Raw genomic sequence first — 26,727 nt, 5'->3', positions numbered from 1 at the left:
ACCCACACCCAGCATGCATGTGGAGGGGCAGGGCCTGCTGGACTGCGGCCAGGCCAAGGCACAGAGATGGTGCTTAGCTGACGCTGTGGCCTGGGACTTGGGATGAGAAAAAGCCCAGACACGGGAAGTTGGGATAGAAAAGTATGTTTCAGAGGGCAGAGGAGGCTGCAGGGAGGGTGGGCAGCTTCATGTTGTGCCACAGGAAGTCCAGAAAGGTGGCTGCCTGCAGGGTCCGGCTGAGCCGCTGAAAGTGCCGCTCTGGGGATGGAGGACAGAGGTTGTCAGGGGGTCCGTTAAGTCTGGCTGGGCTACTCCCTCCCTCCCCCACCCAGGCCCATGTCCCTGTACCAGTGTAGGGCAGCAGCGCCTCAAGTGAGGCTCGCACACCCTCGTAGGCCAGCAGCTCTTCTGGGGCTTCATGTTTTAGGAGCACACCCAGCACAGCCTGGGCTTCGTGGCAATGCCGTGAGTTGGTGTTCCATGTGACACAGAAGCGCAGCAAGGCCTCTGCAAGTGACGCGGATGGTCAGATCTGCCTGCTGGCTACACCACCCCTGTCAGCCTCCACCCACCCGCCCCAAACCTTTCTGGTCTCGCCGCAGTCGGAGAACTGTGGCTTCCAGCTTTTCACTGGCCTCGGGGTCCCTCCGAATGGCTGCAGGAGGAGGGAAGAAAAGACCCAGGAAAGGGTCAGGTCAGACACAAGAGGACCCCCAACCCACCTGCCACTGCCACCTGTCAGGTCCGAGGCACTGACCCTGGATAACATTCAGCACGGTGTGGGGCCGGTCTAGGGAGATGGCCAGGCCTAGCGCCCGAAGGTACCGCTTCTCCTGGAGCAAGTTGTCCAGTTCTTGCTGCCTGGCAGGGGAAAAAGGGAGGAGGACAGGGCCACGGGGCTGGGTCTGAAGGCAGAGCCGTCAGGGGGCTGGTTCAGGAGTCAGCAAACCGGACATAAACACCCACTGATGGTGAAGGCCGTGCTCCGTACAGCAGGGGTGATGCTACCACACCCTGCCCCGGTGGGAGGGGATGCTGATACATGGGAAGCGCCAGACACACTGGTGGCAGGGACCCTCCAGACTTACTTAATCATCTGCTCCTCCTGCTTGGCCTGCTCCTCTGCCTGCTCCTCCTCGGTAACATCCTAGGGTCAGACTAGGGTCAGAACAGAAACCCTGTGCTGCCCTGCCCACTCCGCTCCATGCCCACCCCACCCAAACCCACACACCTTCCAGAGGATAACACAGGAGTCACTGGCACCAGTAAGAGCACGGTCATCTAGTTGGCTGCAGTGCAGCCCCCAGATCTTATCCTGGTGGGCGTCCAGAGTCCTCACACACTCATTGTTCTTGATGGTCCAGAGCTTCATGAGCCCATCAGAGCCACTGGGGTTGGAATTGGGAGGGGGCTCAGCACTGGGGCCTGTCCTCCCCAACTCACCCCTGTCCCCAACTCACCCCAACCACTGTCCTGTCCCCAGCCCACTCACCTGGACAGCAGCTGTGTACCACGGCTCACAAAGGCCACCTTCAACACAGAAGCGTCGTGCCCCTCAAATGTCTACAGGATTGGGACAGGGAAGGTGTCAGAAGGGGTCAGGTGTGGGCCACGCCTGGGGTGGGGGCAGCTTACCTTAAGGCAGCTGAAGTCCTGCAGTGCCCAGAGCTTGATGGTGCCATCGGCTGAGGCAGTAGCCAGCACCTGGTCCATGGGTGAGAACTGGACACACCAGAGGCCACGCCGGTGGCCTGAGAAGATCCCCAGCAGTTGGCACTGCGGCAGAGCCCAGAGCTTGGCTGTGCGGTCCTGGGAGCCAGTGGCCAGCAGCTTGTCATTGGGGGCAACAGCTACACTATTAATGTCCTGGTGATGAAACAGGAGGCGGCTCAGCAACCCCTACCCCAGTAGGGGCCCTGCAGCACTAACCCCCCAGTGTACTGTGTGTGTGGTCACCTTGTCGTGGCATCGCTGTGTGGTCTGGGCCTGTAGGAGGACGGGGCCACTGTCTGGAGCAGTGCTCTTGGACAGCAGAGCTTTGGGGAGGGGCCACAGCTTCACAGTGCAGTCCTGACTACCCGTCACCAGGAAGGTCTCCTTCAGCCTGAGGCCCGATTGGGCGGGGAGGGGGAGACACCTGTTGAGCCCTGACCAGCCCAGTCTGCCAATGCACCACAGCTCAGGCCTGCAGGACCACGGTCTAGACCAGAGGGGCTGTTCCAGAAGGGAAATGGCCTCGAGTCTCCCAAACACACCTCTGGGATCACATGCCTGTACTTAAGCCCACACTGCTCACCCTTAGTACCACAACAGGTGACTCTGTCCCAATAATGGAACTCCTAGCCCTAAGTACAGCGAGCAGCTTCTCCACCTGGATCTTGTTCTGTGTCATTCTCTCTGCCTTGACACCCTGCTTTTTTCATCTACCCTATCCCAAGGCCACGACTGAGGAACCCTCCTCCACACTGGTACCTGGATGCCCCTGGCCCATTCCTTATTCCAGATCCCTACGCTGAAGCTTCAAAGAGCAAGGTCAAAGCCACCACCTTCTCCTCTCTGTCTTCCTAAGCTGGAACTCCTCCATGTCTGTGACACCCTGGCCCGTTACCTAGAGCAGCAAATGGTGCCCACGCTGTGTGTGTGCCCAGAGCCCTGAGCCACACAGGTCACCTTGCCAGCCTTGTTCATCCTCCACACACGAATGCTCTGGTCCTGGGGACAAGAGGTGTGAAGATAGAGGCTGGGCCCAACTTTCCCACCAGGTATCCATATCTCCAGGCTTCTTGGGGTACCTCACCTTGGCACAGCTGGCAAAGAGCCACCCTTTCCGAAACACATCCAAGGCCAGGACAATGTCTGGGAGAAAGGGAAGGGAACACAGTCAGAGATCAATTAAGAGAAGGGGTCCCGGGGGCATCAGCTGGGTACCTCACCTGTGTGGCCGTGGAGGATCTGGCACGCTGATGTCTGCAGCTCAAACACTTTTAGGCAGGGGCTGTTGGAGGCCACAACGATGTGGGAGTCCTTGGGCCCCAGGAACCGGACATCCAATACCTCCTCACTGTAGCCGGCAAACTGCAGGGTAGAGAGACACAAGCCAGGGCCTGTGTGAAAAGAAGGCCAATGTTCCCAGGCGGTGGGTTGACCAGGGACAGTGCTCACCTGTTTCTTCAGTTGCAGGGAGTGTGCTTCGTAGAGCAGAAGGTTGTGGTCAGCAGTGACACTGAGGAGCAGACCAGCAGATCGTACCAATGTGCAGAAGGTCAGCTCCCGCCCAGGGCCTGGCAGCTGCTGCTGCGCGTGTACACACTGCCCGGAGGCTGCCTCCCACACACGCAGGACACCTGTGCAGGGGCAGAAGTTGCTGGGACTCATAGGTCCGTGGGCCCCCAGCCCCTGCTGCCTGCTCCAGCCTCACGCACCTTGGTTGCCAGCTGTCAGGAAGTACAAGCCTGTGGACTTCACACCCAGCTTGGGTGCCAGCTCCTCTGGCAACAGCACTGCAGCCTCCACACTCTGAGGAGCAAGAGGGCAGAGGTGGCAGCCCCGCCCCCAACCCTGCCCCACTCACTGGCCCTGATCCCCCTGGTGCCCCTACCTCAAACACCGGGACAGTCCTCAGGGCCTGGTGGCTCTGCAGGTCCCAGACAATGCAGATCTTGTCCCGGCCCGAGCTGGGGGAAAGAGCCACCTCAGTTCCCACGTCTTAGCCATGTCCCCCGCCTGCCTGCTGAGGCCTGGGTAGCTGGCCACTGACCTGAGCATGGTGTGTCCATCAGTACTAAAGGTCAGTGAGGTGACAGCACTGTAGTGGGAAGTCAGTACAGCCAGACACGACTGACCCTGCAGCGACCATATTCGGATGGCGGCATCGGTGGCTGAGGAGAAGAGCAGCAGGCGTGCCGGGTCCGGGTGGAAGGCCACCAAGCTGCAAGCGAGTGGGTGGGGCAAGTGAGCTGTGCGACCTCAGTGTGATGCCCCATTCATGTGGTCTCTGCTGCCCCTACTTACTGCACGACACCTGGTGAACCCCGAAAGTGGTGCGTCCCGTAGTGCCGCACGATGTCCCAAATACGCACAGCCCCGTCACAGCCCCCTGTGGAAATGTGTTGGAGGGTGAGGGGCTGGTGTGCCCAAAGCTCCCTGCTCATGTGCCCACCATCTGGCCCACCCACCCAGCTGGGGCCCTACCTGTGGCTAGTAGTGTGGAGGTGGGGTCAAAGGCCATGGTGGCCACAGGGGCTGTGTGTATCGCTTTCCACAGTCGGATGACACTGCCTTCTCTCCAGGCCCAGTGAGCCAGCAGCAGCGCCCGGCTGGCTGTTACTAGCACCTGGCAGAGAATGCAGTTCAGCTCTGGTCGGGGCTGGGGGGGTGTAGAGACATGGCCACCCATCTTCACAGACTCAAAGTTTTGCTGGGAGGTACTGGAGCTCACCTCCTGTCCCAGCCCCACATACCTCATCATCAGGGCTGAGATCAAAGGCAGTAATGTCCTCGTGGTCTTCCTAGGGGTGAGAGTGGGCACACAGAATACCATGAGAATAGGCTGCCTTTCCACACTAGTCCCTAACCCTGCCTCTCCCTGCCCTCACCTGCTCCAGGCTCTGCAGAATGGCCCCTGAGGCCACATCCAGGATGTTGACTTTGGTACCACAGACACAGAAGAGGTGCTGCCCAGTCTGGTCCAGCTGGTGACAGGGGGGTCTCAGCCAAGGTAACACTCTGTAGTCCCTGCCTGCCCCACCACTCTGCCCATCCCTGGGCTGGTACCTGCACTTTCCCGCCCTTGTAGAAGGGCTCGATCTTGCGCTCCACAGCATAGCTAGAGGTAGGACAGAGGGAGAGAATGAATCACCACCCCCTTGGACCCTAGTGCCAAGCCCTGTGCCAGGTGCTTTTGAGTCCCTGGACAGTAGTAGGGATGGGATGGTGCTGGTTATGAGTTCTTTTCACCGTTGTGAGTGGGTGTTGGTGTCCCCTTGTTACAGAATACTTGAGACCCTGGGTCGGTTGGTGATCCCACAGAGAGAACAACAGCACAAACAGTCCAGCAGCCCAGTCTTTCCAGAGACTCCCCAGTGCAGATCAGGTCAGGCCTTGGGGGCCCCCTGCTGGCCACAGGATGCCAGGTCTGGGTACCAGACCACAGAAACATGCTCAGCATCTTCATTCCTGAGGTCCCGCCTGAACCCTTTGCCAACACTTAATCCTTCTTCTATCCCCAGCCTGGCCTGCATCTCAATCCCCAACCAACCCTATTCTCTTCTCCGCTGCTCTCACGCTGGTCCAGGTTTTATTGCACTGTCCCTGCTGGAGAGCTGCTCCAGCCTCTTCACCAGGCCCCTACCCACTCTTTTCAACCCTAATGCAAAAAGGCCTGTTAGAACATAACTCTGTTTTTTATGTCATCACCTTGCCTTAAAACCCTCTCCTCTCTTCACGTTTCCAAGACACCGGCATAAGGGGCCACTGCTGACCTCTCCTGTTTCAAACAGGCTGTTCCCTATAAGTAGCCTAGATCTCTCTTTCCAGTTTTCAACAGCGCCCGACTAATCCCACCGGAGGTTACTGCCAAGATGAAACAAAGCCTCCAATCCCCGAACCCAGTTGACTACCCACCGGGGCTTCTTTTGCTAGTGCTTGTCACAGCACTGATGGAAAAGATTTGCTTAATACAATTATCCCATCAGACTGCACTTCACACAGCTGTGCTGAGTCTGTTCCTCTCGGAACACTAAGCACTTAGACGTTCAGCAGAGGCTTGGGGACTGAGCACAGAATTCAGGGCTTCAGGGCCCCTCTCCTAACCTCTTCCCTCTCCCTGGAGAAGAGGGACAGCAAGTGAAAACTCCCCGTCGCCTGCCCCAGATCAATTCTTCGCCGCCTTCCGCTCCACCCAGGGCCAGCCTCCACTTGTACTCAATCCGTCCCTACTTCCTTCTCTGGGATTTCTCGTCCCCACTCCCAAACCGGGTCCTAGTTTAAGTAACTTACGCTGGCTACGCCCAGCCGGGCTCCAGTGAACCCCTCCTCGAGAGCAGTCATTGCCGCCTCTCCCACCTTAGCCACCACGACCCCGCAGACCAGTCCGTACAGTCCCTACCGCCTCCCCAAACCCGAGAGGACACCGGTCCACGGCGGGCGCCTCAGCTACTCCGGCTGCGAACCCGGTTCCCGCTCACAGCCCCAGTGCCCTGACTCACTTGGCCTTGAAGCGGCTTACTCCGGCCACTGCCTCCTCCATGTTGCTGCCGCTGCTGTCGCCTCAGCCGCATGAGACCTGTGCGCCACTCGGCGCTGCCGGCGCCCTTTGATGGCGTTTCTGCTGTGACGTCATTAACGCCGTGCCAGCGGCGCCATCGTTGCTGTGGGCAGTGGGAGCTGCGTCAGGAAGAGGAATTTGCGGAGGCATTTGCGACCTGAAGTTTTTAGGGTATACCATTGCTTGGGCCGATGCTTTAGACTTGCGGGGGACTGGGTTCGCAGGTATCTGGCCTGGCCTTTTTATTTATTTTATTTTTAGAGAGAGGGGAAGGGAAGGAGAAAGAGAGGGCGAGAATCATAAGTGTGTGGTTGCCTCTTGCACACCCCCTACTGGGGACCTGGGCTGCCACCCAGGCATGTACCCTGACTGAGAATCAAACCTGCGACCCTTTGCTTCCCAGGCCCGCTCTCAATCCACTGAGCTGTACCAGCCAGGACTTGGCCTTTTAATTTTTTACATTTTTATTGAACTTATTGGAGTGACATTGGTTAACAAAATTATGTAGCTTTCAGGAGTACCATTTTAGAATGCATCATTTGTGTATCTGGCTTTTTAATGGAAATCTAGAAAGGCATTCTTAGGAAATGTTTACTAAAGTAATCCCAAGGATCCTGTCCCCTTGGCATTTTGGGATTCGGGGTGAGCGCTTCCGAGAGTATATAGAGACTTGAAAAAAAGCCCTGGCCCTGGCTGTGGCCCTCAGTGGATTGTGTGTGGGCCTTCGAACCAAAGGATCGCAGTTCGATTCCCAGTCCGGGCACATGCCTGGGTTACAGGCCAGTTCCCAGCAGGGGGACACACAAGAGGCAACCATGTATTGATATTTCTCTCCTTCTCTCCTTCTCTTCCCCTCTAAAGATAAATAAATAAAGGCTTAAAAAAAAAAAGCAGCCCTGCCTTGGGGGCTCATGGCCTGGTATGAGAACACAGGTAAATGAATAAATCAGGTAATTTCAGAGTCGTTTAAGTATTTGAGCATATTGTGTGAGCAAAGTACTGTTCTTGGCACGTAAGAAACGCTAGAGAATGTTATATCCACCGGACGCGAGAATAATTTTAGAAGACCTTTCAGGGTTTTGATCTTATTTTATTGGCCAAGCTTAACCTGTGCAGGGGCATACTCTCGGGGTGTCTGGAGACATGGTGCCCAGAAGGGCTGCAGATGAGAAATGCGCCGAGCGCTTACAGCTAAGTTCTTATATAGGGATGAGCAAGCAAGTGTTGAACAGAAGCAGACGTGGCAGTTAGCTGTTTGCTGACAGAGACCGAGTGTGGGAACAGGGTGGGGTTTCAAAATTCAAAACTAAACACATTACAATCAGCCTGTTTTGCTGTGGTCAGGCTGTGTTCTCAATTTCCCAGATCTCAACAGACAAGAAAACCAAAAACCCTGGTTTCAGGTAGTTCATGTGCTAGTGGGGTGGGGACTGAGTGGCAGGGCAAGGAATAATAGTGTCATTTTATTTATTTTTAAATATATTTTATTGATATGTTATTATAGCTGTCCCATTTCCCCCCTTCACTCCCTCCCACCTGCACATTTCCCCCCTTCAGTTCATGTCCATGGGTCATACATATAAGTTCTTTGGCTTCTACATTTCCCATTCTATTCTTGCCCTCCCCCTGTCTATTTTCTACCTACCACCTACCCTACTTATTCTCTGTACTTTTCCCCCCTCTCTTCCCCTTTGCTTTTCCTGTTAGATAGCCCTAATAGTGACATTTTAAATGATTAGTGCTGGGGAAAGGATTGGCCAGGGTTGGAGTGGAGCTTAGGGGCTGCGATTATGAATGGGGTGGTGGAGAACTCTTTTTGGAGAAGGGGACACGAGCAAAAACCTAAAGTAGGTGATGCAGGGAGCCCTGTGGTTATCTAGGGGAACAGTGCTTCACGATGAGAACAGCCAGTGCATAGGTCTGGAGGAGCAACAAAAGCTCCTATAGGTGCAGGGAGGGAGTAAGGAGGAGACTAAGGGGAGGAGGTCAGAGGTAATGGAGTTCTTTGTGAGTTGCTTTTACTCTGAGTTCTGGATTTTGAGTCATTTGTGCTCCTGGCTATGAAGCTGGTAAACAGATTGGTAGAAAGTAACTAAGAAGCAGCCTGGGGCGGGGAACCTTTGCAAGGAGACATTCATTTGAGTGGAAGGAAGCCTGACCAATGAGAGTGAGGGAAGGAGCTTTGGAGCAGGGAGAATAGCCAGTGTCGAACTTGAGAGAGGTCGAGGGAGAGAAGCCAAAGTGTCCCTGCGGGGAGATGGGAGTAGTGACTGGAGAGGAGCGGGGCGAGTGTCAGATCAGGGCCTGCATTTATTCACCTCTCAATTTACAAGGTACTTTGGCCCCGGACTTCCCACACCTCAGCCCCAATGCTGCCTTCTGGGGTTGCCTCCGCATCCTCCTGCTGGGCGCCGACAAGCAGCGCGTTGTCTTCCAGGAAGTCTCCTAGCTGGGCTAACCCACGGCGCAGGAGGTTGGTGGTGTGGTGCACCTTGCGCACGCGCCGTAACAGGCACAGCACCAGATTCCGGCTGCGCTCCTGGTGCTGGCCCCAGGTCTCACGCAGCTCGAGGTGGCAGTTGTGGCTTACACGCTCTGCTGGGTCCAGGGTGGCCCTGCAGTCTAGGGGGCAACGCTGTTGGATACCATGCTGGCAGTGCTGCCGGTGCTCGGCCAAGGCCTCATGTGGCATCCGTGCCATGCAGCCCTCGTTAGGGCAAGCCATTAGCTCGAAAGGGCATGAGTTCTGGTGCCCCTTGCGATGTGCCAGGGGGCATGTCACCAAGCAGCCAGCTGCGGCATTCTTGCACTGGGGGTGGGGGAGAGCATCCTGTGAGTCCAAATCAGGTCGGGCATTGGCAGCCCATGAGCTGCCCACCCCCACCCCCCCAAATCCCCCATCCATAGCATTCCACTGGCACCAATGACGTGGAGAGGGGAAGAGTTGGACAAATGCTTGGAGATGGGAAGCCTAGATCTCAGAGTAGGGCTCAGAGCCTGAGGTTTGGAAAAACAGGGAGGTGCATGGCTGGGTTGGTCTAGTGGGTTGTATGTATGCCAGGCCCTTTTTTTAAAACCTGTTTTCCCATCTATAAAATCAGGGGGCTGGAGAATTTATGGCTGGCACAGCAGACATATCATCCTCTAAAAATTTTTCTATTCTATGAATCCTATTTTACATTTGAGGCCCTGGTGAGGGGGGGTGGGGGGTGGTTAGAGAGGTTATGTAACTTGCCCAAAGTCATCTCAAGTAAATGGTAGAGATGAGACACATTAACCAGGTATGATGACCCCAAGTCAGCAGTCTGTGTTGCTTCAGAAACCTTCAGTTCTGTCTGTGAATGGGATTCTCCTTGCCCCCTCTCCTGCCCCCCCCCCACCAAGGGGGGTAAGGAATTTAGTGGCAGTGGTACTTTGAGCTACCTTAACTTCCAGGCGACCAATGGCCTTTCGGAGTTTATTCATATGGACCATCTTTTTACGTTTCACCTCTTTTCTGCAACACGGACAGGTCTTTTCTCTAGGAGGCATGAGTGGGGGTGTTAGGATTGGGAAGGGAGGTAGTGGCGGCAACATGTTTGTCCCTTCTCTTTAGCTGAAAGAAGCACGAGAGGGCTTTGTAGGGAGCTCTCAGCTCAGAGGTCTGGGCCAGGGGCTGCATATACCACAGGGTTAGGGGACCCACATATTTCAGTGTCCCAAGAGATTTAGCACCTGAATCCTATGGCCATGATGACTTAGTGCTTTGCAGACCTTCCTTTTTCTTGGGTTACAGAAATGGCCCTCGTTCCCACACCTGCCTTCCCAGCCTCTTGGGGACCTAAGAGCACCTGGCTAGCCACCGGAGGATGCACTTCTTGCAGAAGACGTGGCTGCATGGCAACTTCACCGGCCTCTTGAGAACCCCGTGGCAGACAGAACACAGAAAGTTGCTGTTGGGAGGGCTGGTGAAGAGGTTGAGATCATACCCGCCGCTCTGCAAAGGCCAAGCCAGTGTCAGGGCTTGGCTAGGACAAGAATCTGGTCACCTGCCTACTCCACACACCAAGGAGACCCTCCCTGGCAAGATTTGAGGAGGTGGGCCACATGAATGCCCCAAGAGGGGGGTTGGGTCAGCACCCGTTTTGAGGGGACAGCTGTTGACTGTCAAGACCCTTGAATATTAATTCCCAGCTGGAGAAGCTTGCCTAGGCCTGGAGTTACTTTTGGCCAGAATCCTCTGAAAGGTTTCCTTGTCCTGTTCGGGAGCTTGTAACCCACTGTCCACCCTTAGTGTGAGAATTGGGGTCCATCTCTGGGGAAGTCTCTGGAGTCAGGTATCAATCTAAGCGCCAGAGGCAAGAGAATTTGGGGCTTACCATGATCTGTGTCTGGACGGCAGCTCCTGACCCTTGGGGCCCAGAGAGCCTCTATTTGACAGGGGGTGTGAGCTGACATCACAGTGGCATTGTCTAATTCAGGCCAGTCACAACCTGGTCAAGGGCCCACTGTGACCCTGCATCAAATGGCTCTTGCTCCCTTCTCTAAAGGCACACAGATGAGGGATAGGTATAGCCCAGACCTGGGCCAGATCCCTGAAGCCCCTGCCTTGATGGTGGCTGACAGCAGATCCCCAAGCAGCACTGAGCCTGGAATCAAGCTTCCGGGATCAGTTTCCCCAAGTCTGAAACTTAAATAAGAATGCAGGGATTGTTCCCCTTTCCTCTCTCAAATAGTGCTGCCCAGGTGGCTAGACCTCTGAGCTCAGGGACTTTAGGATCTAAGATCCACGATATTCCAGAGTACAGACCAGGGAAATGAGGAGCAGATGCCCATGCAACCTGTAGTACTATAGCAGGAAGAGCTAGCCTGTGGGAAAGCTTACCAAAGTAGGTAGGCTGCAACCATCTGGGCAGACCTATAGTAAGGGAACGGGGAAATAAATTCCAACCTGAGAAATCGACAAGTTCCCACATGTAAGGCACAGAGAAGTGCATTTCCACACCATTGAATGGTGAGCCCTTCAAATTTTAAAGACCCTAACCCCGTCCTGAGTGCAACAGGGAGCCACTGTTTGAACTGTAAATCTTCCATTCCCATCTTGCTAGTGGTTAGGGGGCCCAACCTGACTCCCATCATGCTCAAGTTACTTTATATGCTGATGACGAAAGTACAGGGTGTGAGGCCTTAAAAGTCAACCGTCAGCCTTGGAGATGCCCTGGGTGGCATCCAAAACAAAATAGGGCTACCATGGAGAAAAAGGTGTCCCACACTGGTGTACCGTTCACAGCACACATCGATCCCAGCGTCAACAAATGCCTTTTCCCCAACCGAAGAGCAGAAGACCAAAAACTCCCACGTGCACGTTAGACCAACAGCTTTATTGAAAGATTAGGACAGCCGAGCCCGACGTTCCTGGCAGCGTCAGCCTTAGGTTTGGGGTATCCGGGCGTCCTACGGTCAGAAAACGGGGTCAGGGATCTGACACCAAAGTACGAGAGAGGCAGCACCGTGACCCGGAGCCGCGACACGTGTCGGGACCTGGGTTTCACCTCCCTACACCAAGTGGGCGGTGAGCTAAGGTCCCCTCTGACTCTGGGCGCCGAATCTCACCCACGGTCACGGTCAGAGCCGCAGGTGATTTTCAACCAACGCCGGTCTCCCGAGCACCACCCAACATAAAAGCTGACCGGTAAACGAGCGGACCTACCTGCAAAACCAGAAAGCGTGGTCGTGACGGCGCCAACATTTATAGGACTCCGCCGTGGTCACACAGATTCCGGGGCCCCCCGACCCAACGAGGCGCAGGCGCTAGAAGAACTCGGAGGGGGCGAGGCCTCACGTAGCCAATCACAAGCTGTCTTATAGGCCCTTGGACCACTCGCGATCAGGGCGGTGCACTCTAGTTCTCGCGGCACTTGGTGCCATATAAAAGGTTCTTCCGAGGGTGTATTTTCTCTTTTTCCCAAGGAACACGTGAGTACTTACCGTGTTTTGTGTGACCGGAGAGCCCCAGGGACGGGAGTCCGCGGACATCGGTCTGGTGTAATCTCAGTAGCCGGTGGGAACCCTAGTCCAGGTGGATGCTAATAGTTGGGTCTCGCTGATTTTTGTTGTTGCGTTTTTTTCAGCAAATGGCGGATGACGCCGGTGCTGCGGGAGGGCCGGGAGGCCCCGGGGGCCCTGGAATGGGAGGCCGAGGAGGCTTCCGAGGAGGATTTGGCAGTGGCATCCGGGGCCGAGGTCGCGGCCGGGGTCGGGGTCGCGGTCGAGGCCGTGGAGCTCGCGGAGGCAAGGCCGAGGATAAGGAGGTAGGTCTGGGGCATGCGCGCGAGATGGGCCTGGGGACGGCACCGAGCTGTCTGCCCTCGTCATCGGCTCTTTTTCATTCACCAGTGGATCCCCGTCACCAAGTTGGGCCGCCTGGTCAAGGACATGAAAATCAAGTCCCTGGAGGAAATTTATCTCTTTTCTCTGCCTATCAAGGTAACGCATTGGGTTCACTTTTACCTGGGGCGTTGGGCAGGTGCAGCCCTGGGGAGTTCCATTTGGGATGGGGTGGAGAAATGAGCTCTATTGAGGGCCCCTGCACTTTCTTTGAGAGGTTCGGTTTAAACATATTTGTCACAAATTTCATTTCTTGTAGGAATCTGAGATAATTGACTTTTTCTTGGGGGCATCCCTCAAGGACGAGGTTTTGAAGATTATGCCCGTGCAAAAGCAGACACGTGCAGGCCAGAGGACCCGATTCAAGGTATGCCAGTCATTTTGTGTCTTACTGGCTGTGTCTGTTAAGAGGCTTTGTGAAACTCTCTCGGCTCTGCGTAGTTACACGTTTTTGTACATGTGTGACTTTCGTAATGGGGAGAGAGAGAAAGGATCTCCTCAGGACCTCAGATTGGCCTCATAAGTGGCCATTCTTTCCTGGAGGGGAGCAACAGGTCCTAAGTGGTGGTCAGTGATGCTGTGCAGTACAGTGGACCATCAGCCACTTTAGTCTCTTCATAGGCATTTGTCGCCATTGGGGACTACAATGGACATGTTGGTCTGGGTGTTAAGTGCTCAAAGGAAGTAGCCACTGCCATCCGTGGGGCCATAATCTTGGCCAAGCTCTCCATTGTCCCTGTGCGGCGAGGCTACTGGGGGAACAAGATCGGCAAACCCCACACCGTCCCTTGTAAGGTAGGCTGGGTGGTGGAAACTGATGGGGCCTTCAGTGGTAGACTTTCTCCTGCCCCAGTCTTGATTCCTCTACCTTCCCTTCCAGGTGACCGGGCGCTGTGGCTCTGTGCTTGTGCGCCTAATCCCTGCACCCAGGGGCACTGGCATTGTCTCGGCCCCTGTGCCCAAAAAGCTGCTGATGATGGCTGGTATTGACGACTGCTACACCTCAGCCAGGGGCTGCACTGCTACCCTGGGCAACTTTGGTAGGTGGCCTATGCATGGCTGTGGCCTTGCAGCACTGCCTAATTTGGGGTAGGCGGTGGCATGAAACGATAGACCTTAATGCACAGGAGACCAGGACAAAGGGGTCTCTTCCTAGGAATTGGGCAGATTTTGTCTACATGTGAGGTCTTATTTTGGGCGAATCCCTCTTCCCTTTTCTAGCCAAGGCCACCTTCGATGCTATCTCTAAGACCTACAGCTATCTCACCCCTGACCTCTGGAAAGAGACTGTGTTCACCAAGTCTCCCTACCAGGTACAGCCCACTCACCACCTTGGTAACCTGTGCAAGTGCAGTGTGTGTCTGACAACTAAAGCCTCATCTGTTTTTTCAGGAATTCACTGACCATCTGGTAAAGACCCACACCAGAGTTTCCGTGCAGAGGACCCAAGCTCCAGCTGTGGCCACCACATAATTTTTGTACAAGGAAAATAAAGTGAATTAAGCCTGTTAATAATAGTTGTTTTCTGTTGGCTTGTCAGTGTGTCAAGGTTGAGTGTTGAAAGTGACACCAGAAACAGGTTTCAGTACTCTTTATTTAACAGTAGTGACTGTCACATGAGAGGGGCTCAGGGAGTAGCAGCAGCAGCCTCTTTAGCAGCTTTTCTCTCTGCAAGCATCCTTTGCTTCTGTTTTGCCAGGCACTTCCTGGCAGAGTAGTGGGCCCCTAAGTCATGATCTGGGGAAAGAGATGGGGGAGTGGAGTCACAGGCCACTTCTCCCATGATGGGAAAAGGGGTCTTCAATACAGCAAGAAACGTCAAGCAGCAAGACAGGTACTGAGCAGAAAGGGGACCTGAGGCACAGTGATAATTCCATTATACCCTGCAAGGCTGACCTAATTAAAGCTTTGGGCAATATGAACCATTCCAAGTACATAGATTTGAAGACCACTGTCTTAGCAACTTTCATTCCACAGCTATGGAGACGAGTATAGAGAAGGTTGGGAATTTGGCTTGCAGGAAAGCAGGAGGGGTCTGGGCTGGGGTGAGGCTCACTTACAACGGTCCTGATAAGCCTTGGCCACTTGGGCGAACTGCTCCACCTCCTTGGCACAGTTCTGCCTGTAGCTCTCACCTTCCCTCTGCTGACAGGCCTTCAGCCTTTCCTGGATAATGTTGACAATTTCTTGGTCAACTTTGCTGAAAGAAAAGAACAAGAAAGGTGGTCTACAAGGAATCCTTTCCTTGTACCCAGGGAAAGTAGAAGGAAAGCAGGAGTCGAAGCTCTGTAATCTGGCTCCTCCACTCCCAAGATCTTGGCTGATCATCCTAGGGCATCCCCAGGGAATGATGGTCCAGCACGATAATCGCCACTGTACAGGGTTCGGTATTCCCCAGTCGAGGGTAGAACATACTAGTCTCTTCTCCATTGCATTTCTGCCTCAAACATGCACAGGATATCCTTTTCCTTGCACTCGGTGATGTCCGGCACCCGGCGGAACTCCCGGTGGTAGTAGTAATACTTGTTCTTCGCATGCTGCTGCTCTATAAACTCTGTAGAGAGAAAACCCCAGACTCAAAGGCCCCATTGGTTTGGATAGGTCATAGTTTAGATGGGCTCTTAGCTTTTTTCATAAGCCACAGGCAAGGTAGATTTCCCATATGTTCCAAATTTGTACAAAGACAGGCAAGTGGACTCATTCATGGGTCAGCTGGCACATTCCTGAGAAAGACTGGGCTACAGATGGCAATGTCTAGGTTTACTGTGTCCCCATGAGAACCCTATGGGGCAGGTCCTTATTTACAGAGGTACAGAGGGAAAGCAGGATTCTGAACCCAGGCTCTGCAAGCCCAGGCTGCTACACCCTACCTGCCAGCCAACTACCGTACCGTCGCAGACACCCACTGAGTAGGCATAGGCCATCAGCCGGGATTCTAGTCCCAGTTTTGCTGCCACTGACCTGGCCTAAACTTTCCCATAGGAAAACTAAGTTGAACCTAGTGAAATCCAGACGTGTGAAACACTTTCTAAGAAATTGAACAAAAAAGTGAGTGGGCCCTTGGCAGTGCCTCTTCCAGACCTTGGGAGTCTGGTGTGCTGACTTTATCCTCCCTGACACAAGAGCCACCAGAGCATACTATGCACCCCAAAGGTGTTGTTGAATGAATGAAGTTAAAGTCCACATGGATGGGTCACGGCGCATACTAGTAACTGAGAGCAGAGCATACACTTGCTGCTGCCCCAAGGGCTGCCTGAACCACAAACTGGGCCACAAGGAACTGTTCTAAACATTCATCTGGTTCAAACCAGAGAGGGGGAATCTGAGCACATACGAAGGTCGTCACTGCAATTCTGGGTTGGGGGGAAACCTCAGCCATCACCTGACCAACCCGGTGATATTGCAGGCATGTAGTGGGTTAGTGGAGGACTCCTTCATTTCAACACCCGTTTTCTGACGCCTACTGCGCACTAAGCAGGATGCAAAGCGTGCTGGGGATTGGGGTCTAACAAGCTCCATGACACATAATTATGATCCGCTAATAACCCCTAATTCTCGGGCGAGGTTGAAGACCAGGAGTGCGTGGAGAGTCCCAGAGGGGTCCGGGTGCGTCTGGGAGGCAAGGCCTGGGGTGCAGTTGGGGGTCTAAGTACACGACAAGGCCCGTAGATCTCCGAAGGGGAGCTCCGGGTTCCGGCCGGAGATAGTCATGAGAACGAAGCCCGGGGTGCGGCGGGGTGTACAGGCTGGGCTACGGGGTCCGGGGTACTGGGTAGCGGCGAGGACCGGGTGGAGCCCGTACCTCTCACGAGGGTCACAGGCCGGTCCACGAGGAGGTCGAAGGCCTTCGTCAAGTAGGTGATGGGGTTGGGCAGCGAGGTCTGTGGGGAGGGCGCCGGCGTGCGGCGCGGGGGCTCGGGATATACGTCCTTGTCCCAGCTATCTGGCATGGCGCGGCTCACGGCGGGATCCCTCTAGGACGCCTAGCCCAACCTCTGCCTCCGTCCGTCGCCTACCTCGCCCTCAGCAGAGGACGCTCGAGGGCAGCTGCGCCTGCGCAGGGAGGTAGGCGCCCGCGAGGCACCACGGGACTTGTTCTCCCGACACGCCCAGGTGTGGATTCCTGCACCGTCTCACAGCGTGGGCGCCCCCTCTAGGACTGAAGCGCCATTGCAAATGCTGCCCAGGTCTCTGGAGAGTCCTTGCTTAAGTTCAAAAGGAGATTGATAGAGGAGTAAGTATTAAGTTCCGACAGCGTGTAGCCCTTGCCAAGTGCAGCAAGAAATAAAATGAACACAAGAAATAAAATAAATGTGCTCTTCTGGAGAACTCAGGACGGTAGAGCAAATAAATAACACCAACTACTCTTCCAGGATGCCTTCTTGGATTGCTTATTCCCCACAACCCCTTTCTGCACTCCACTGTGCCTGCCAGTGGGCTTGGGGGGCCTGCCTGGAGCGGAGCAGGAGGCAGAGCTTGCCTCTCAGAGCCCTCACTTATAGGGAGAAGTGGCTTCTATCCTGGGCACAGGGTGCTCTGGTCCAGTTCTGATGGTTTCATCCTGGTCCTGAGCACTGTTGTGTCCTTGAGGCACCTCCACTGCCTAGAGCCCTGCTGGCTGCCCTCTGCGATCTCCACACCTGGCGTAGCCCCTGGCAGGTGCCAGGGAAAATGCTGGTCACTTTCTGCCCAAAGGCTGGGATCAGAGATACAGCCATCAACTCTTTGGACACACAGAATTCAGAGTCACAGAAATATGAACTCTTTAAATCATGAACTCCTAGAAGCACACAGGTCAGACCTGAAGAATCCTCAGATTGGCCTGCAACATGGGACTGAAAGAGGGGACCCCATGGAGGCAGGGCTGAGCTGCTGCCTGGGAGTGGAGGGACTCAAAGATCATGCAGCAGAAGCAGAAAAGGCAAACGAGAAGGAAGACCCCCAGTGGTTCTGTGGCTTGGTATCCAAGCCTCCTGCCCTTGGCCTGAGTGTCTGGACCACGTCCCACCGCACCCTGAGGGCCCGGCGACACTCTGACACTGGTGGCATTCTCTCTGCCCTGAATCTACATTGGTCTTTTCTGTGCATTCTTCCATCAGGTAGCTTCTATCTCTGGGGCCACTCCCGTGGTAGAAGAGGTTACCCCTAAAGTATTAAAAGTAGCTTTGCAATTAAAAAACAACAAAAAGAAAGAATCATGACATTTGAATAGAACAGGATCGTACACTGAGTCACACAAAATCCACAGACCCTCAGAGACATCTTAGGCCTATAAAACTCTGTTTCTACGGCTACAGAACATTATAACTATAGAATCTGTGAATCAAAAAATAAGAGATTTCAATCCCCTTTTCATTCGAAACTTCGGTTCATGACAGTATCTGAATGTTCTTGGATCACAGCTATTACTGTCAAGGGACCCTGATATTGAGTCAGGGCCCTGGTGATCCTGTGGGCACAGAGCCAACCCTCCCCAGCCCAGGCTCACAGCACTCAGGACAAGACAGGGCAGGAATCTTCTCTGCCTCAGGGCCAGCAGACTGGACTCAAACCCTCATCTTGGGCGGCTCTATGAAAGAAGCCCACCAGCCGGGGTTCCTTGCCTGTCACTAGGCCAGGTTGTTCCTGTTCTGGGAGTGGGTTTCACAAGAAAGAAAACAAAGTGTGTGTGACCCAGTCCCAGGGCCCTTGAGGAGAGGAGTGCCAGCCCTGACTCCAAGTGTCCCCACCCCAGGCTGTTCATTTGATGTCCCCCACAGCCCCGCCCAGGCCAAGCGATCTCCTGGCACCAGAGCTCATGCCTGCCAAGGGAGATGACCAAACTTCCCTGCCAGGGGCTAAATCTGGGATCTGGCTGTTGTGTGCATGCTGGCCCTGCCACTCGACCTCCAGCACCTGGCAGGAAGGCCCCTTTCTTTCCTGACCTGCAGGGACCGGCTGCCATGGTCAGTGGGCTGGGGGGCTGGAGGTGGAGCAAGCCAGCTTCCTGGGGAGGGGCAGGTGGGCTCCTGGAATCTCACCCAGCAGGGATAGTCCTTGGGCTCATGCAGGATTAGGGGATTGGAGGGAACTGCAGGGGCCAGAGCTCGGCCCCCCCATCTTCGTAGCCCTAGCCACAGTGTGGGCCTACCTCTTCTGGGCCCAGCCAGGCTGAGCCCACTAAGGCAGGAAGCCTGTGGATGAGGAGGGCTTGGTGCTGGCTCCATTCATAAGACACCGCCCCTAGACGAACCTCCTTTCCTGCAGACAAATAAGAGGCAGTGAAGACCACTGAGCCTCAGTCTAGGGCCTCTAGCTACTTTCTCCAGTTCAGGCCTCGGGGCCATCCAGCCATTTTCACCAGGTCGACCCCAGCTCTGACCTCCATCTTCTCCTGTCCCCAGTCCCACCGAAAGTTTTCTGCTCCTCGGCATGGACATCTTGGTTTCCTGCCCCACAAGAGGAGCCGCCGGCACCGGGGCAAGGTGAAGACGTGGCCTCGGGATGACCCCAGCCGGCCTGTGCACCTCACAGCTTTCCTGGGTTACAAGGCCGGCATGACACACACTCTGCGAGAGGTGCATCGGCCGGGGCTCAGTGAGTGGCCACAGGGGGACACATGGCAGGGGCGGGGGGGTGGAATTTGGACACAGCTCCCCTCTCTAGGAGAAGATCTAGAGAAACTTTCAAGTGCTAGGTATCGGAATCGGACTGTAAGAGGGGAAAAGGCCCCAGAAATGGGGAGGCCCTGCCCGTGGGAACAGCAGTCAGAAGATGACCATCCGACCGCTGGCCCCCAGCCACCCCTGAGGTGGGCTCTGTCATTGTCCCTGGTTTCCAGATGAGGAAATGGAGCAGTTATAAAACGTTCCTGTGGCCTAGTTAGTAAGTGGAGGAGCTAGGAGGCATCCAATTGTGCTCTCGTTTTGAGATCATTATAATTCGCATGTGGTTGTAAGAAATGGCAGAGAGAGGTTCCATGTACCCCTCACCCAGTTGCCCCCGATGGAAACCTGTTCGTTGGCCCGAGTTTCCCCAGTTGCGTTTGTGTGCGCGCAGGGGCATCTAGCTGTGGCTCTGCCATGTGGCCCGGGTGCACCACCGCCGAGGAGCGTTCCACCCCCACGAGCTCCCCGGCGCCCTTTCACAGCCACAGTCACCCGCCCCCAACCTTTTGGCAGCCACTCACCTGTTTTTATTTCTCTTAATATATATTTTTTAAGCATATACTTCTTTTACTTTGTATCAGCCTCTGTAGTAAAGTCAGCAAAATTGTGTTTTGGACAAGTTACAGGTTTTCCCCTAGATCTCATCCATGTACATTTTTAAGTATTAAGATTAAAAAATGATCATTTGTGCCTGACTAAAGCAAGCCCAACCCCATCGTTTGCGGAATGCCGCCCTGGCTGTTGCTCTCCTAGTCCATTCCCCGAAGGCCTGGTGGGGAAACGGAGGCAGGGGAGAGGTCAGGCCCTGCCTGAGACCTCAGCGTCAGAGCTAACGGGACCTCCTGTGGGGCTCTGACCAGCAGCTGCGCCTGCCTCCGCTGAGCAAGGAGAGAACAAGCTGGGAGCAGGCAGTCTGAGGGCTGGAGGTTAGCCGCAGCTCTGGCTGAGAAGCCCTTTGTCCCCAGCAGTCCTGGGGCTGTGGTGCATCATCCTCCTTCAGGCTGCGGGGAGGGGGGGGGGCGGTGCTGCTCTCCCACTCTATCCTTACCCGCGGGCCCTGGAGGCTCCCCTCCACGCCCATGTCTGGGTCTCATCCAGAAATTTCCAAGCGGGAGGAGGTGGAGGCAGTGACGATTGTGGAGACTCCACCTCTGGTGGTGGTGGGTGTCGTGGGCTACGTGGCCACCCCTCGAGGCCTGCGGAGCTTCAAGACCATCTTTGCAGAGCACCTCAGTGATGAGTGCCGTCGGCGCTTCTATAAGGACTGGTGAGGACCCTGTGGTGGACCCGGCGTGGCCCGGTGGAACCCCTGGGGGTGGGCGGGCCCTTTGCTCCCCATCCCTGTGCTGGGCTGAGCGGGGTGGGTAGGGGGAGAAGCGTCAAGAGTGTGTGGAAGGCAGGAAAGTGTGTGCGAGCGTGTATGACGAGATGCCTTCCATACAGTAAAAGATGAGTATGAGCAGGTTGGAGAGGAAATTGGGATAGAAGAAAAAGAGAAAGCAGGTATTCTAATCCTTAGGGTTCATTAAGGAACTAGTATGATGAAAATGTCATGGGATCCGAGCTTCCTAGCATCCAGGGTGAAAAGAGAAACAGCCAACCGAAGAGCTGGTCTCAGAAAGAAAGGCATTCTCGGGCCTCAAATACTCCCTGCCTGAAGTCCTGAAAGGGAAGGCACCTTCCTCCCTGACCTGGGCACTGCACAGACACACCTCTCCTTGTGTAGGCAGAGGCATAGCTCGGCCCTGGCCCACCGTGGGCCCTAGGGTCAGAGCAGGCTGTGCGACCACGGGCAGGCTGTGTGACCACGGCCGAGCTGGCTGCCCTTGTACAACCTTGTGTCACCTGTTACCATTAGGCCTGCCACGGACACTATCAAATGGAGGTGGGTGTGGCCTCTACATCCTGGGGCTGCTGCGAGGGTTAGATGGGCAGAGCGGATCAAGGGCTCAGCACAGAGGAAGTGCTCAACAGAGGCCAGCTGACCTTGCTTTCTCTATTTTTATTGTTACCAACTTGCCCCACATCCAGGGACTTTGACCTTTGTGATCCTTGGCTTCTTCAGCTGTAGAATGTGGACAATATTGCCCACCACCCAGAGTCCTAGTGAGTGTTAGGAACAATGAGTGTTAGGAACAGTAGTGGCTGTTTGCTTCAGAAGTGAGGCCAGCAGGCACGTGGGTGCGGGCAGGTGGCCAACATGGCCCTTCCCCGAGCCAACATCTGCCACTCACCTCAGGCCCCAGGTGGCAGGAGAATGCCCATTTACAGAGCAGGAAACCGAGGCACAAAGAGAGAGGGACAGTCTGTGCTTAAAGGTGGTGACTGCAGCCAGCCCAGGGACTCCAGGGAGGGCCTGGCAGTGGCCTCCCCCAGGAAGGAAAGGAGGGAGGAAGAGGACATTTACTGTTCTAAGATCTGTGCTTGGTGGTGGGTGGCAGGCAGGCAGGGTCCTGGGGAATCACCCCGGCTGGCCTCTCTGAGCATCCTCTGTGTGTGGCTCAGGCACAAGAGCAAGAAGAAAGCCTTTACCAAGGCCTGTAAGAGGTGGCGTGATTCTGATGGCAAAAAGCAGCTTCAGAAAGACTTTGCTGCCATGAAGAAGTACTGCAAGGTCATTCGGGTCATCGTCCACACCCAGGTCAGCCCCCTAGCCCCAGGTCACACACAGTCAGGTGGTTCACTGCCGGGCTCACCCTTCTTCACCCTGGCTTCCAGGAGCCCTGGCAAATGTCAGCCTAAAAATACCACAAGACCTGGGCACGGCACCAGAGGGCTGGCTGCCTATGCCGCAGATCCAGGGATGGGATGGGGTCGGTGCGCTCTGGGGGCTGTAGGGCATCAGCCACGCCCTGTGGTCAACCGAGGCCCTGAAATGTTTGAAAGGGCTTGGCGTTCCTACCAAATGTCCAGTGTGGAAGGCTGACCTGCTGCCTCCCTGTGGGTCCTGGCACAAGTGTGTGTGTGAATCCACATTTGTACATAGCGTCTGGTTTGATGTGGGCTGACAGGGTACCTCTGGCTTACTCTGGAACATTTCTTGGCTTCTAGATCTCAGGGAAATCTTTCATAGGCCCTGAGCAAGGGTACACTCCCCACCGCCCTCCCCCTGTGCAGCTACTCTCACACTGGCAGTTCCTGGTTGCCTGTGCCATTGGTTAAGGTCCGTCTCCCTTGAGCTCCATTGAGGCAGGGGCCATGGCTGCCTGACCAGTGCTGTGTCCCTAGAACCCACCGAGAGCCTTGTATGCAGTAGGTGCTCCATAAGTACTCATTGTTGAGCACTGTGCTGTGACTGAGAGATATTCCTGCTTCCCTCTATGCATCCCCACCTGCTTCCAGCCTGTGACTCACCGAACAGCAGATAGAGACATTTAAAAATATGAGTCAGATCACATTAGACCCCACATTTGGAATAAAACCAGAGTTTCTCCCTGCAAGGCCGCCCGGCCAGGCCACTGCCCAGGTCTGACTCCATCCTGCACTCCCTGCTCCCTGTGGTCTAGGCACACTGGGCTGCTTCCTGCCTCCCCAGCTCCCCAGGGTCTTCCCTGTCGCAAGGCCATTGCACGTGCAGTTTCCTCTGCCCCCAAAGCTCTCAGAGCTTAACCTAGTGGCTCCTTTTTGTTACCGGTGTCACTCCTCAGAGAGGCTGTCCCTGATCACCCCACGTGCAATTACTGTCCCCTCCACCCTCAGCATTCCATCAGAACACTTAGCCTTCTCCGAGAGTTTACTTGGCTTCTGTCCCCTCAACTAGATGGTGGCTCCATAAGGACTGAGACCCTGTCTGCCTCATTCTATGCTGTACCCCAGGGCCTAACACAGGACATGGCACATAGCCAGACCAGGCACGGGAATGTCTGCTGAGTGAATGCAGGCATGCAAGCCTGCTAAGGGTCACTAGCTGGTGGTGCCATGTCTTCAGATGGGGGTTTGACTCTCTGGGAATTGACTGGACATGCCGTGTCCTGCAGATGAAGTTGCTGCCCTTCCGGCAGAAGAAGGCCCACATCATGGAGATCCAGCTGAATGGTGGCACAGTGGCTGAGAAGGTGGCCTGGGCCCAGGCCCGGCTGGAGAAGCAGGTGCCGGTGCACAGCGTGTTCAGTCAGAGTGAGGTCATTGATGTCATTGCTGTCACGAAGGGCCGTGGCATCAAAGGTAGGACCAGGTGGAGATGGCAGCTTTCAGAAGGCTGCCTGGAGGGGATGGAAGCCAGACTGCCCTCTCAGCCACCAGTCCCTCCCACCTGCAGGGGTCACGAGCCGCTGGCACACCAAGAAGCTGCCTCGGAAGACCCACAAGGGGCTTCGAAAGGTGGCCTGCATCGGTGCCTGGCACCCTGCACGAGTGGGGTGCTCCATCGCCCGGGCTGGGCAGAAGGGCTACCACCACCGCACGGAGCTCAATAAGAAGGTGTGTCCGAAGGCCCTTTGGGTAAGGGGTGCCATTGTGACAAGGCCCCAGTTGGTGGAGCAAATGACCCAGACACTGCCCGGCTCCACAAAGGCTCTGAAATGCACCCACCAGTTCCTGGGTCTAAGCCCGCAGCTGATGGGTGTGGACATATTGCTGGCCCCAGAGGCTGCCTGCTGCCCTCAACGTGTCCTGTTCTCCTGGCAGATATACCGCATTGGCCGGGGGCTGCACACGGAGGATGGGAAGCTGGTTAAGAATAATGCGTCCACCAGCTACGACATGACTGACAAGTCCATCACACCGCTGGTAAGGGGGCAGCAGCCAGTTTGGCTGAGGGGCCCTGATGAGTGGGTGTGGGACAGGTGTGTAGGGTGCTGCAATGCCACAAGAGCGCAGGCCCCACCCAGCAGCTGCCTGGTGGAACAAACCCCTTTCTTCCTGTATTCTGAGCCTCCTCTGCAGACAGCTTACACTCCAGCAGCTGTCATGACGTACAGAATGCGGCTTCTCTGATTGTGGCCTCGGAGGCAGGCTACCAGGTTTTGAATTCCAGCTGCACTATGTGCTGGAGCAGATGACTCCACCCCCCTGAGCCTCAGTTTCCCCTGTGTAAAACTCATATTGTTAAATGAGATACTGCAGAAGTCTCTGGGTGGGCTCAGATGCTGCTTTGATCAGTGATAGAGGGCGTCACTCCATGACCAGGAGCCAGCACTGGCTCCTGCCAGTCACAGCCCAGTATGGGAGTTCTTGCAGGGCTCCCAGCTGCCCTCTAACTCAGTCTTGACCCTGACCCACCTCCCCACAGGGTGGCTTCCCTCACTATGGAGAAGTCAACAACGACTTTGTCATGCTGAAGGGTTGCATCGCGGGAACCAAGAAGCGGGTCATCACACTGAGGAAGGTCAGGGCAGGCAGTGGGTTGGGGAGCTGGGGAGCAGGAGCCTCACAGGCTTTGGGAGGAGTGGGTAGCTGTCCTGCCTTGTCTTTCGGTCTGCTCTGAAGAGCGTTGGGCATGGGGAGAGCAAAAATGGAGGGGTTCTGACAGAAGACAGGTGAGCTGGGGGTTACTGGAGGGCGCAGGCACTTCCACCTTAAGGCTCTCCCCTTCTATGGATCCCCAGTCCCTCCTGGTGCACCACAGCCGCCGGGACCTGGAGAATATTGAACTCAAGTTCATCGACACAACCTCCAAGTTTGGACATGGCCGCTTCCAGACAGCCCAAGAGAAGAGGGCCTTCATGGTGAGTCCCTCCTCCCTCTCTGGAGCACAGAACTCACATCCCACCTGCTCTAGAGCAGGGAAGCTCAAACTGGGGTGGCGGGATGCCCCTGCCTTCATCCATAGGAGGGGGCTTTTAGGAGTCCAGGCCTGGGCACTGATTCTTTCTGGAAAAGAAGGTAGGGGAGGGGCGTTCAGGGAGAGGGGCGGCAGGGCTGACTCTGGGTGACTCAGGCAGCCAGCCAGAGACAGTATTCAGAGCCAGGTCCCTGTGACTAACGCTCCTCCTGCTCCTTCCACCACAGGGTCCCCAGAAAAAGCATCTTGAGAAAGAAAAGCTGGAGACCTCGGGAGACTTGTAGGCGGTTTGGGATGGAAGGAGCCTAAAAGAAGCATGTGCGACCCCCGCCAGTGCCCTTTGTCTAATAAAGGCTGGAGGCAACTCTTTCCGCGGTGTCTGAGTTGAGGGCCTGGAAAGGCCGGTGGCAGGCCTGTGGTGTTACCGAACAAGAGGTGGTCCGAGGGAGGGGCAATACAATATTTGGCCCATCCAGGGATGCCCAAATACTGCTATACAACAGGGGCCCCTCCCGAAAACAAAATACTGATATCTACTGGGCCCTTCTGTCCGCCGCCAATTGGAAAGACATCTCTTAAAGCCAGAGATTTGTGAAAAGGAAACAAAATGTTTATTTAATGCTATTCAGGCCTAATGCCTCCACTAAAATATCAAAGTCCTTTAGGGTATACACCTACACCCACACAGCGTTCCCTTCTCCCACTGTCCCAACTCCGGGTACCGTAAATCAGGAAAAGAGCACACGTCTGTGTTGCAGGCCGCTGGCACCGTCAGCTGTGTCACTGTGCAGGATCTCGAGTTAATCCAAAGTACTGTGGTACCCTCTCATGGTCCACTGGCAAGAGTCCTTTGTACCCAGTTCCAGTCAAAGTCTCTCTTGCTTTTTCAGGCCCCGCAGCCAAAGGGGGCACCCCAAAGTCGAGTGGGCCTCTTCTACCAAAGCTGCAGGAGTCCGCACTCTACCAAAAGCATGTGGCTTTCTTCTTCACCTGGCTGCAGGGATCTCCATTCTGGCAAAGCTGCGTGGTTCTTCCCTTTCACCTGGGGAAGAGGGGGTCCACACCCTGCCAAAACCACGTGGCTCCCTCTTTCACCTCACCTAGAGGGGGTCCTCACTCTGCTGTGGCTCTCTCTCCATCTGGCCAAGTGGGGACCCTTCATGTCCTGGAGCCAGTCTTTCCCAAGCTCTCACACAGGCCTTCTCACTCAGGAGTCCCTCGTTACCCTCCTGAGTCCAAACCCTTCTCACTCAGGAGCGCAGCTCCTAGTTCCATCTTGAGTCCTCCCAGTTCCATCCTGAGTCCCTGCTAGTTCCTTCTCTCTTCTCCAAACTTGGCCACTGCTATTTAACATATCTATGAAACCAGTTAAAGGTTATAGATATGTTAAATAACCATTCCTCCAGAGGTTAGCTCCAAAACTGTTGCTATGCAAAATAGCTCTCAATGGCCTGGCTCCATTCATCCCTTCCCCCCTGGGGGGGGGGGCGGTGAGGACATCTTATATGTCTCTCCAATATTTCTATACACTTTGAATTCTGGACACCTTTCCAAATCTTTTTTTGGGGGCCCCCCTGGCTGCACCCTGTATCAGTGGCACTGGGTTTAGCACCGGGGCAGGGAGAGAGCACGGGCAGTTCCACCGCCACCCCCAAAACCTAGTGCAGCTCAGCGGCGCCCCCTGGCGCTGGGCCTCAGAGACGCAGCGCAGGACTGGCGTTGTCGGT

At 55.3% G+C, this 26,727-nt stretch overlaps 5 protein-coding genes, 1 long non-coding RNA gene and 2 other non-coding genes across 9 annotated transcripts; 3 read left to right on the top strand and 5 right to left on the bottom strand.

Moving 5' to 3' along the window:
• Positions 1-128: 128 nt before the first annotated feature.
• On the bottom strand, positions 129-6,301 carry TBL3 (transducin beta like 3). Of its 2 annotated transcripts, XM_037157350.2 has the most exons (22): positions 6,207-6,301; positions 4,774-4,825; positions 4,596-4,691; positions 4,461-4,508; positions 4,192-4,333; positions 4,012-4,096; positions 3,758-3,928; positions 3,599-3,674; positions 3,423-3,516; positions 3,163-3,344; positions 2,934-3,075; positions 2,798-2,856; positions 2,609-2,712; positions 1,957-2,104; positions 1,636-1,866; positions 1,493-1,563; positions 1,232-1,388; positions 1,089-1,147; positions 758-861; positions 584-655; positions 349-507; positions 129-258 (listed from the first exon to the last, which is right to left on the bottom strand). In XM_037157350.2, exons 1-22 carry the CDS (start codon positions 6,245-6,247, stop codon positions 149-151), a joined length of 2,403 nt encoding a protein of 800 aa, XP_037013245.2. In that variant the 5' UTR covers positions 6,248-6,301; the 3' UTR covers positions 129-148. The 2 variants fall into 2 exon arrangements, with proteins under 2 accessions (XP_037013245.2, XP_053527666.1); XM_053671691.1 differs by having other exon boundaries at positions 4,596-4,825; positions 6,207-6,296.
• A 1,526-nt stretch (positions 6,302-7,827) lies between these two features.
• Positions 7,828-11,541, bottom strand: RNF151 (ring finger protein 151). The gene is made up of 5 exons (XM_053671736.1): positions 11,494-11,541; positions 11,130-11,162; positions 10,096-10,241; positions 9,689-9,785; positions 7,828-9,074 (listed from the first exon to the last, which is right to left on the bottom strand). The coding sequence occupies exons 1-5, from the start codon at positions 11,539-11,541 to the stop codon at positions 8,592-8,594; spliced, it is 807 nt and encodes a 268-aa protein (XP_053527711.1). The 3' UTR covers positions 7,828-8,591.
• A 65-nt stretch (positions 11,542-11,606) lies between these two features.
• Positions 11,607-12,065, bottom strand: LOC119058251 (uncharacterized). Its single transcript, XR_005084212.2, has 2 exons — positions 11,955-12,065; positions 11,607-11,698 (listed from the first exon to the last, which is right to left on the bottom strand). It is a non-coding gene; the product is annotated as an uncharacterized LOC119058251 (long non-coding RNA).
• LOC119058282 (small nucleolar RNA ACA64) lies at positions 11,774-11,897 on the bottom strand. The gene has a single exon (XR_005084219.2). It is a non-coding gene; the product is annotated as a small nucleolar RNA ACA64 (small nucleolar RNA).
• Positions 12,066-12,344: 279 nt separating the features above from the next.
• Positions 12,345-14,165, top strand: RPS2 (ribosomal protein S2). Its single transcript, XM_037157352.2, has 7 exons — positions 12,345-12,555; positions 12,641-12,730; positions 12,891-12,998; positions 13,253-13,426; positions 13,512-13,671; positions 13,853-13,944; positions 14,024-14,165. Exons 1-7 carry the CDS (start codon positions 12,379-12,381, stop codon positions 14,102-14,104), a joined length of 882 nt encoding a protein of 293 aa, XP_037013247.2. The 5' UTR covers positions 12,345-12,378; the 3' UTR covers positions 14,105-14,165.
• On the top strand, positions 13,053-13,187 carry LOC119058279 (small nucleolar RNA SNORA64/SNORA10 family). Its single transcript, XR_005084217.2, has one exon. It is a non-coding gene; the product is annotated as a small nucleolar RNA SNORA64/SNORA10 family (small nucleolar RNA).
• Positions 14,166-14,207: 42 nt separating the features above from the next.
• NDUFB10 (NADH:ubiquinone oxidoreductase subunit B10) lies at positions 14,208-16,685 on the bottom strand. The gene is made up of 4 exons (XM_037157354.2): positions 16,434-16,685; positions 15,047-15,185; positions 14,692-14,831; positions 14,208-14,368 (listed from the first exon to the last, which is right to left on the bottom strand). The coding sequence occupies exons 1-4, from the start codon at positions 16,579-16,581 to the stop codon at positions 14,259-14,261; spliced, it is 537 nt and encodes a 178-aa protein (XP_037013249.1). The 5' UTR covers positions 16,582-16,685; the 3' UTR covers positions 14,208-14,258.
• Positions 16,686-18,444: 1,759 nt separating this feature from the next.
• On the top strand, positions 18,445-25,369 carry RPL3L (ribosomal protein L3 like). The gene is made up of 10 exons (XM_037157331.2): positions 18,445-18,576; positions 19,015-19,207; positions 20,377-20,545; positions 21,784-21,919; positions 23,256-23,442; positions 23,537-23,697; positions 23,905-24,006; positions 24,509-24,604; positions 24,825-24,944; positions 25,228-25,369. The coding sequence occupies exons 1-10, from the start codon at positions 18,445-18,447 to the stop codon at positions 25,282-25,284; spliced, it is 1,353 nt and encodes a 450-aa protein (XP_037013226.2). The 3' UTR covers positions 25,285-25,369.
• Positions 25,370-26,727: the final 1,358 nt, after the last annotated feature.

Source organism: Artibeus jamaicensis, unplaced genomic scaffold (assembly GCF_021234435.1).
Source record: "Artibeus jamaicensis isolate MK-2021 breed Jamaican fruit bat unplaced genomic scaffold, CSHL_Jam_final contig_700, whole genome shotgun sequence".
NCBI lineage: Eukaryota > Metazoa > Chordata > Mammalia > Chiroptera > Phyllostomidae > Artibeus > Artibeus jamaicensis.
The sequence above is the reverse complement of the archived record's forward strand: the minus strand, read 5'-3'. Positions and strand labels throughout refer to the sequence as shown.